Source organism: Triticum dicoccoides, chromosome 5A (genome assembly GCF_002162155.2).
Source record: "Triticum dicoccoides isolate Atlit2015 ecotype Zavitan chromosome 5A, WEW_v2.0, whole genome shotgun sequence".
Classification (NCBI taxonomy): domain Eukaryota; kingdom Viridiplantae; phylum Streptophyta; class Magnoliopsida; order Poales; family Poaceae; genus Triticum; species Triticum dicoccoides.
In genome coordinates, this window is record NC_041388.1 from 109,978,678 (window position 1) to 109,988,893 (window position 10,216).

Here is a 10,216-nt window from a genome sequence, read left to right on the forward strand (position 1 = left end):
GTTACCGTGCCACCCAGTCGGTGGCTCGCAACAAAATTTGGTGCTCAAAAAAAATATTTGGTGTGGTTGAGTAGGAGTAACATGTTGTGTGGGTCCTTGGACACACGAGAGTAAGTACACGCCCAATTATGTGTGGCGTTCAACTTAAAAAAGAATAGGGAGTACAACTGTTTTATCTGTCGCTCTACTGCACTCGCGTGCAGCTATAGTACTCGTGTCATCTGTGCACCCGAGACGGAACAGGACGAACATGAGGCAGCACCAACGTATGCCTCCATAGTTCATGGCCTGAAGCATCTCTCCGTAGCCTGACTGCACTGAAAAGCCGAGCAGGACGGCACGAGCTTTGCCCCCCGAGAAAAGGACGGCACGAGCTTTGCCCCCCGAGAAAAGGACGGCACGAGCACGCACCGGGCCATAAAAACACGGCCTACTGTAGGCAGGGCAGGGGCAGGGGCAGGCCCAGGGTGGCTTTTGTTTAAATCGAATCTCCGCCGACTAGTTTCTTTTCTTTGAATCCAGAGAGCTACCCCTACGCTTCGTGGTTGGGGAATGTGTGCTTTTCCCTAACTTTAAATCCACGTACGCATCGCATGCAATGCAGTGCACCAGCGTATGGCCACATGTTTCTAGTTTTTACCGGGGGTGCATTCTAGGCCCGTTTGCAGAAAGATTGCAGGCATAGGTTGGATTGCAAATACATATTACTACGTTTTTTTAACACAATACAGTTGCAGACAGTCATACATATACACATATGTTTATCTCTATGAATGCTATGAGCACATTCAAGAGACTAACCTAACACTTTATTTTGAGATTGACGAAGCCACCGCTACCACCTCTATAGTTGATGGGAACATCCTCCCACTGAACAAACATCGTCGAAAATTTTAAAATAAATTCAAAAAAAATACAAGCATCACTGAAGAAAGCAGCAACCAATAGGACTATTTTAATCCTCCCTTCTTGATCGTGAAATTCTTTTTCATCAAATGGGAGGATAGCAGGTTTGAAAAAGGATCTTAGAGTGTCTAAGGTTTGGCCAGGAGGGTCTCTTAACGTCTTCCTTTTTTGCTCATCGAAGTTATTTCTCAAATAAACAAGGACACTTAAAAAAATCCGTGAGCAGACAGATTCACATCTTTTACAACCCACACAATCTTCGGTTCTCGACGCGGAAGCAATTTGCTAAGTTCCAGAAGATGCTACTGGTAAGCACGAAGATTGGTTACGAAGAAATAACAAGAAAGAAAATCATATTCTGATACCTAAGAGTTGTAAAGGAATTAAAATAGTCTCTCTTTAAAAAAAAGAAATGGATTTCATTGGATGTAAGTATAAGATTTAAACTCTGATGGACGTTCAGCCACAAAGAACCCAACCATCTGAGCTAGGCTTCATTTGGCTAATTATACACATTAGATTTATGGTTCACAAAGAACCCAACCATCTGCACCACAATCTAATTGTCAAAAAAAGTCACACCAAAATTTATAGTTCTACATGTTACTGTGGTGTCCGATTCTCGACCCGCGTCCCTGGTACGCTGTCCTTATGTCGGCAGTAGGATATGCATAGTTGCGAGAGTATCAAATCTTAGCCTGGTCATCTAGCATGTCATACTTACTGACATAAATCCCGAAAACTAAATGATGAAAAGCATGTCGACACCTGCTGACTGAGACGTGAAAGCTGTGGCAAAGTGAACATCAGATTTGCTTTGATCCTACTTGATTCAGATTTTTTTTAAGTTACTTGTAGGATCGTTTTGTGTGATTTATAAGATTTAGTCCCACAAAAATATTCTGGAGGAATATTTTCACTGTGTTCATTTTTTCTGTGGTGAGTTTAAACATTCGATTATCTAAGATTCACGTAGCCACGGCACTAGACAAGTATCGCACAAGACCTAGACCCTACCAAACGAAACGAAGGCTCTCTCGTGCTGCAACCCTAGACGCCGCCATCAGCCCCTCTCTCGCGCTCCTCTCCCTCGCCGTCGCTGGAGGTCGCTGATGGGCAAGGCCCGTGCAGTGAAGGCGGCAACGGGGCCTCTCTCCCGGGGTGGTCTGCAGCGGTGAGGAGACCGACGGTTAAGTGGCGCTCGTCGTGTAGAGGGTCGGCGATTAGGGGTGAGTCGACTCTATGGCTTGCAGGAGGCGACTCGAACAGTTATGGCGTTGGTCGGCTTCCGGACAGGCGGCGGCGAAGGATGGATCCCGTGCATCGGTGCATGTGGCGGCTCGTTCCTCTGGCGCGGTGGTGCGGCCTCCTGCCCTAACGAAGGTGGTCGGTTGTTGTGGCAGCCACTGCCTGTGATGACGGATCTGGGACTCCCCAGACCTGGCTTGCAATGGGTGGTGGTCGGTGGCTTTGGTCGATGGTAGCGGCGGTGAGACATCGACTATCTGTGTTGTGCGGCAATTCATAATTCGCAGGCAGGACCTAAATTCTGTGTGATGTCCATGCCTAGGTCCACACGTCGGCGACTCTCTCCGGGCCCGTTTGCCATGGAATAGTTTGGATTTCAAGTCCTCTCATTCTCAAGAAAAAGCTGATCCCTGTGTCCCTGTGACCAACAGGCCCAAATACGCCCTATGATTCACGCGCATGCGCCAGGACAGAGCAGTATGAAGAAAATAAGAGACAAACACCCATATCACTGAACCCGTTCATGATCATATCCTTGTATACACAGCGAATGATACTGACACATGAGATAGGAGTCGGCAGAGTTCCGCCAAATTATACAGTCCCCGTAAATAAACAAATCCAACTCCACAGCTGCCCCAAAATAAAACCACCCCGAAACCAATGACAGTTCTTGTTCAACCCGCCAGCACACAGCCTCAATGAAAACTGAAATGGAGCAGCAGCAAGGATAACAAAAAAAAGGGCTCAACCCACAATACCTGGAAATAAACCGACGCATGCAGGGTCTTGCACAACGGCAAGCCGTCGAAGTTTTGACCACCAGGAACCCTTACAAAACAGTCCAATAGTGGATGCAGGACAATGCAAGTATGAAAAAGGAAACATGAAATAAACAAGCAACGTACTCTCGAAAAAGAAATAAACAAGCTACCAACTTGGACCTCCTGAGCAGTGCAAAATTATCCCGTGACAGTGCACGCGAGCCCCTTATGCATAACGGATCCATAAGCAACCGGGACTTGTAACCATACGACCAAAGTTTGACGCATGCAATGGATGCAAGGGAAAGCGATAGCAGACCCAGACCGTAGGGCATGCAAGCCACACCAACGAACCATCGGCATGGCACCCAACCATACAAGCTCATCTCACCCCCAATAAGAAATTGAAGGTTCTAGATGCCTTTAGCAAAGTTAGCAGGCAGCCAACTTAACCCTCTTTTCCACACAAGTGAAAAAGGCTGGACTGACACATGTACTGATGCATGAGTTAGTGAGGACCCTTCGACACTCCTGTTAGGATGGTGGACTTCCCCAAAGATACGATGCAACCTGCAACCGAAGACCCAGACTCGACACATGGATGGATGCATGTGCAGACTCGACACCAATGCCACATCAACCTGAAACTGCACGGCTGATTGCAATCCTTGCCCAGTCAGCTGATTCTTTGACCAGAGGATCATCGGATGATAAGCACTCATCCAAAAATTCCTTGCTTGAGGTCGATTGATTGATCAAGGGACCAGCATGAACACCCAATGTGTCTGCCAGATCTCCCAAGACACCTATTGCAGTTTTCATCACAGAATCATCCCTGAAACAGTAAGAGATCATTTTAGAAAATTATCGTGCTTAACTATGAGTCGCACTAAGCTGAAATATTGGTCAATTGTTGCAATAACACTTCACTGTCCGTGTTCATGGCCGCTAAAAAAAGAGTGGGGTTGACTGGCCAGGAGGCTTAAGGGGGAGACATTCGATTCTGGCAATAGTGTAAGGTGTGCGTAGGTGTGTGGACACACTATCATTATTGGGTGTGGTCTTTTCCATCATAGTGGCAATTCAAGTGCAAACAACATACATTCCATAGAACAACAAAAGTGACCAAACTTAGTGCACAGTAAGAAATCGCAAATTAGAATCTAACGCCTATTAGTAAATGCAATCTAAAGTAGCAGATCATAATCAGAAGTTCGCCAACACAAAAATTTGCAAGGCTTAGCTCTTAATTACTAAATCACCTCAAAGGCATCCAGAAAAAAATTGTTAGAACAGGCCTGTAACGGACTATATGGCTATAACACTCTATTTTGCACTGTAACGGACTAACGGTATACCCTCATTTTGGGAGAAAATTGCTTATGTATCATTGCAAGAACTCCTATTTTCATCATATGCCTATGATAAACACTATTCATTCTATCTGATTCGTCTCTTCGTTATTTTTCTTCACTCGTTGGCTAGGTGTTAGTGAGTTTTGCCCTGGTTTAGCAGTGTTGCTGATGCATGCATGTGTTGCTTAGGCGGCGCTGCTGCTACCATGGGTATTTTACAGAGAAGCAGCCTTACATTGCAGGCAGTGGCGGATCTACAGGGTGGGCCGCGGCCCACCCTGGGATTTGGTCGACCCATATATATATACATAGCCCATAAGAGATAAGTGGATGGGCCGGAAGAAAATAATAGAAAAGCCCAGCCAACACAGCGTCGACTCGTCGCACAGCCTCCCGTCCCCAATTCCCCTCGCGATTGCTCTACGCTCCCGCCCATCTCGCCGCCATGACTTGCCGCCTGGTTCCGTGCCTCGCCGGCGACTCTGTCCGCCCCACACCTGGCCGGCGCGACCGCACCCAGCCGAAAGCCCGCAGCCGCCCGGTCCGCACTCGGCAGTCGCCGCTCAGCAGCCGGCGTTCTGCAGCGGCAGCAAGTCTGCAGCCAGCCGCCCAGCAATTCTTGAGGTACCTTTGGTGAGATTTCTGCCCATCGCCCAGCAATTCAAGTCGTGCTGCTACCTGATAGAACAGCTCATTACGAACTTAGGCTTGTTGTGCTCCTTTGTAAATTGTAATTTAGTACTGTGCTGAATTCTGTCCAGGAATGTTACTACTTACTGCTGAACAGTTTCAGTTTGGGTCAGATTTCTAATCTATGTGGCATCTTGAGCTGTAATTTCCAGGAATTTTATTAATTACTACCGAATTGTTTCAGTTTGGGTCAAACAATTAATAAATTGTTCTCATTTTTTTGAATCAGTGCATGCCATTGTCACATTGAAGAACAAAATGTGAACCACCATCACAGGATTACATACATGTATCAGATGTGGAAGAATGAACACATTCAGATAGTCTTCTTTGAACTTTTCAAGGTACATAGGCTTTTCTTATGCAAAAGTAAGACTTATCTGAGAAAAAAATTGATTAATTTATATTTTGCTATTGGTAAATTAGTTACTACATTGGCATGCCATATTTGTTGTAAATTTTTTTTATTAGGTTGGACCACCCAGCTTCAAAATCCTAGATCTGCCACTGATTGCAGGTACCCATGCAGGAACACCTAGCCAGAAAAGGCATATCCATGTTGACTCATGGCCAGTTAGGCAATTAAGTGAAAGGGTTGACACGATAACAGAAGCACACCAACAGCCCACTAATGGCGGTAGCAATTCATGAAGTTTCGGAATTGAGTAGTGCAGAATGAATCGGGAATCTTTTAGCGGCATATGACAAAACTTAATAGTTATTCAGTACTCCTTCCCTAAGATATAACTTAAATTTAACCAAGTTTATATGGAAAAAAATCAACATCTATATTACCAAATTATATATAACTGATATTTTGGAAGGAGGGAATAGCATATAAGAAATTACATGTTTCCAGAAACTAGCTTGATTGAGTTAAAATTGCCATAATTATCAATTTTCCAGTACTTTGGCCCTTTTATATTTTTTAAGCAGCTTAGGCATTTGCCTGCCATACAGGAAAAATGTCTAATTATTGTTATCTATATGTGTTTGCATGACCAGTTTCCAGCTTTGAGCATCCGGAAGCAGGAAATATTCATGTAAATAAGTGAGAAATTAAGGAAACAGAAAGTATTCTAGACGACTTACATATCCTTGCCATTATGAAGAGCGTCAAGGAACTGAAGAATATGTGGGGCATACGGCATCAGTAACTGCATCTTAGGGGAACCCTTGAATCCTTGAAGAATGCCAGAGTAGGCCTCCAAGATGCCATTCCTTAATTGATTGGTGTAGTCGAGCATTTCCTCATCAGCTGCAGTTGCATGCGCCGACAAATCTGCTGCACTTTGTAGCATGGGCATCGCATAGATCAAATACTTCTCAAAGTTCTCCCCAATTGCCAGTGCAATATCACCAAAGCACGAGAATATAGGTGGTTTTACAGATCTGTGTAACTGATTGCTGGAAAGATCTTTCAGGAGCTGGGTCATGATGCCGTCACAGTAGGGTAAAATTTTGTCCTCCAGTGCCCTGCACAGGTCACCCACAACACCCACTGTAATAGCACATACCTGATACTCTTCAAAGTTCTGAAGTCCCATTTCCAAGTACTGGTAGAATTGCGCCATGTACTTTGCGAAGTTTGAACCGGCTGCATATGCCAATGCACCAATAGCAAGCATAGCCTCCTCATGCACCGTGGCATTTCGACAAGCAAAAACTCTCAAAAATAGATCCATCATCTGATCCGCATACTGCAAGAAGGCAAACTTTGTTGACTCCATCCCTCCCAACTTCTGGATAATGACCTGCAAGCAACCACAGAGAAGGCCCTGCAGATCGCTCCGCTTCTCCCTCTCGTCAGTTGACAACTTTCCTGCTTCAAGTGTCTGATGGAGTTCCATCATAATCACTGGTATCAGCTGCAAAACAATAGGAGCTGTCTCCTCGGTAGAGCACCTGACAACTTCATTTAGAGTTTCATAAGCTGCGGTACGCAGCCTGGATTCTCCAGCATCTTCTCTGTGACTGGTCACAATAAGGCTCTGAATAATATCTTGGAAGAAAGGGGCTAATGGTGACGCCGATCCAGCATCCACATAGCCTTGTGCAAGGAAATAGAGTGCCCCACATGCCTTTTCTGCCACATTTGGGACATCCTTCATGCTTTGAAGTAGCACAGTAAGTATTTGCTGGCAGTTCTCAGCTGTAATAACAGGAGCAGTTTCAAGCGCAGAACCATGAAGAAACTCAAATATTCTTCCGAGGGTCCAAGCAGTGGTGTCCTTCACATGGTTATTTGGGTCCTTCAACAGCGCAGACAACATAAAATTCAAGGCTACGTTAACTAGAGGGGCCAGTTTATCAGCTGATGGACCCTCCAGAATGGATCCAAAAGCATATGTTGCAGCCTCTCTTTGCCTCCATTCAGGTTTCGTTATGTTCTCCTCAACAAAAGGCATCACAAGAGGAACAACGTCATCACCAACAGTCCTCGCCACCAGGCCCAAACAAGTACCACCAGCCATTGCAAGGTTCCAAGCACCTTCATCCAAGTCTTGGTCTTCCTCCTGCTTCAGGAGAGTCTCCAGCAGCATTGGCACTAAAGCAGGAAGAGCTTGCTTGATAAAATAGTAGCAAGGAACATCAGAATCAGCTGTAAACTCACTACTGTAGTCGTCCAAAATGTCGATTTCCTCATCGCATATGGAGCTCCAAAATTCAATGGCCTGAAGTGCAACTGACTCCTCATCTCCTCTCACGGCCTTTGCAGTAATATTAAATATGTCCTGCATGTATGTGGCCAGCTTATCGTAATAAGTTGATGAAATAGCCACCAAACACTCAAAGGCAGCCTGTCTTATCTTCACCTCTGGTGACTGTGTTGCTTCGCATACGACTCTCATGATATAATCACGCTCCATGTCATTGGAGAAGTTAACCTGAGCAAAGCCCAATGCATTATACAATGCCCGTGTGGCTGCAAGTCTCACTTCAGAGTTCCCTTCAGAAGCATTCATACCTTGAACAACAGCTGTAAGTATCTTGTTGACTTGGTCTTGATCAACAGCTTCTGGAGAAACTTCCTCACATAAATAGCCAAGTGTCTCGAGCGTCGCCTGCTTGACATTAGGCTGGACCTGATGTATGTTTGAGAGCAATGATCCTATAAGCTCAGGCCATTGCTTCTGAGGGATCTCAATGCCAGCAATCTTTGCGATGACTTGAGAAGATGTAGATCTGGCACTTGCAACAGGAGATGAGAGAGTTTGCAGCAGCAACGCTTTAATTTGTGCCTTGACACCAGCATCCAGTGCCAGCCATCTCTGGAAAAGTTCACTCTTCCTGTGCTGCTCCTTTGCATCCAGTGCATTCTTAAGGATCAAACCAGCCAACCTGCGGCTCTCTTCAGGTTTCTCGTTATTGGCCAACTCACTTGAGAGGGAGAGCAAGAAACCTGGGAGGTTTTGCTCCTGAAACTGCTTGAGGCTTTCTTCAGCATGCTTCCTAATCGAGCCATCAGCAGATTGCGCACTCAAGAGTATTTGAGTAACATCCAACGACATGTTGACTGTGTAAAACCAAAATAGAGGAATCAGATATACTTCATGACATAAGAACTCCATGCATCATCAAAGAGATACAGCTCTTCTCAGATGTAAATTACACAAGACACAGTAGACCTGTTTTATGTAAAACCAAACAATACACTAAAATCTTATAAAATGGTAATGAGACACACGGTCCACATACAAGGAAATCATTAATCTTTCAATTTCATCTCAACAAAAAAATATCAGCTATAAAGAATCTGTTCTTGGCATCATAATTTACAGGTGAAAACAGAGACGAATTAGCACCATATAAATTGATTCTTACGAGCAAACAGAAGATTAAACAACATTTAATCAAGAAACTATCAACTACAATGAGTTATGATTACATAGAATTTTGTAGCACAAGTTTCTTAAATGAGGCAATCATTAATTGCACGGAATTTTGTAAAAGTTATATTGCATGAATACATCCGCATAAGTAACCAACTACACAGAGGAAAGACAACCTTATAAGCAAGAAAATAATCGGTGAACATCAACCCCAAAATCTAAACAGCTGTATAAAATCTGACGTGGACATAATGCCATTGCCATATTACTTCTTAGCTCAAGGAGGATACAAATATCTGGGGAGCAACCTCATTTTAAATGGAACGGGTCCTTGAGTAACACCTAAAGCCTCTGCTGACAAGAACTTTATTATACACCAGTTCCCTGAGAGTACTATTTACTTCTACCGTTGAAGTAGCCATTTACTCCTGTGTATGTAGACCGCTTATGCATAGTACGTGGATATTGCAAGCTACGGCGAGAAATATACACCATTCAACCATGAATACTCCACCAAAATATAGCAAAAAGAGAACCGAATCTAGGGTTACAAATTCAACATGTGTGCCAAATCCACCTTAACACACAGCAAACTACAACAGATCTGCCTGGTAGTTCGGCGACAACAGAAGAACAGAACACGGATAGAGATGTGGAGAGAGGCGGTGAGCTTCTGCGTCCTACCTTCTAGCGCCCTACTGAGAAGGGGAGATAGTCGGCGACGAGGGGCGGGGTGAGGCTGGCCGGCGCGGGGGACCTCAGACGGCGACGGTTGCGTGAAGGAGTTGTGGTGTTAGCTCGCCGAATCGGATACGGAGGCAGCTCGTCGGTTGGGCGGATTCCACGACGAGGGAGGCGGCCGTGGCGGCGGAGAGGGAGGCGACGGCGGCGGCGGAGAGGAAATCAAATAATGTGGGGAAAATAAAGGAAAAGGGTATCTTTGGTTGATGAGCTGGGAGATGCGAGGGCGGTCGTGAGGGGCAGCCCGCAGCCGTAGGATCTTTGATGGACGGTATTGATGGAAACAGTTTGATTATGTCTGTATTTCGGTTTCGGAAGAAACTTTGCAAAATTATGCGTTTCAGAGGACAGAGAAGGGATGAGATCTAGAGACCAGAATTGAATGCAAAAAAAATAGAGACCAGAATTGAATGCAAAAAAAATAGAGACCAGAATTGCTTTTCATAAGGCTATGCTAGGGAAACAAATTTAGGCCTCCTTTGGTTCAATGGTAGAAAAATTATAGGAATAGAAGAGTCATAGAAAATGAGATGACATGCATCTCAAATCCTATGGCCTCATTTGGTTTGTAGGAACTTTGCAGGAATTCCATAGGATAGGATTTGCAAAGGAAAAAAATTTTTGAAGCCCTTTGGTTTGTAGGAATGGATTTCTATTCCTATGTAGGATAGGAGTCAGT

At 44.8% G+C, this 10,216-nt stretch overlaps 1 protein-coding gene across 1 annotated transcript; it reads right to left on the bottom strand.

Annotated features, from left to right (window-relative positions):
- Positions 1-2,674: 2,674 nt before the first annotated feature.
- Positions 2,675-9,694, bottom strand: LOC119299823 (importin subunit beta-1-like). Its single transcript, XM_037576963.1, has 3 exons — positions 9,481-9,694; positions 6,056-8,480; positions 2,675-3,753 (listed from the first exon to the last, which is right to left on the bottom strand). The coding sequence occupies exons 2-3, from the start codon at positions 8,473-8,475 to the stop codon at positions 3,555-3,557; spliced, it is 2,619 nt and encodes an 872-aa protein (XP_037432860.1). The 5' UTR covers positions 8,476-8,480; positions 9,481-9,694; the 3' UTR covers positions 2,675-3,554.
- Between the last annotated feature and the right edge of the window lie 522 nt (positions 9,695-10,216).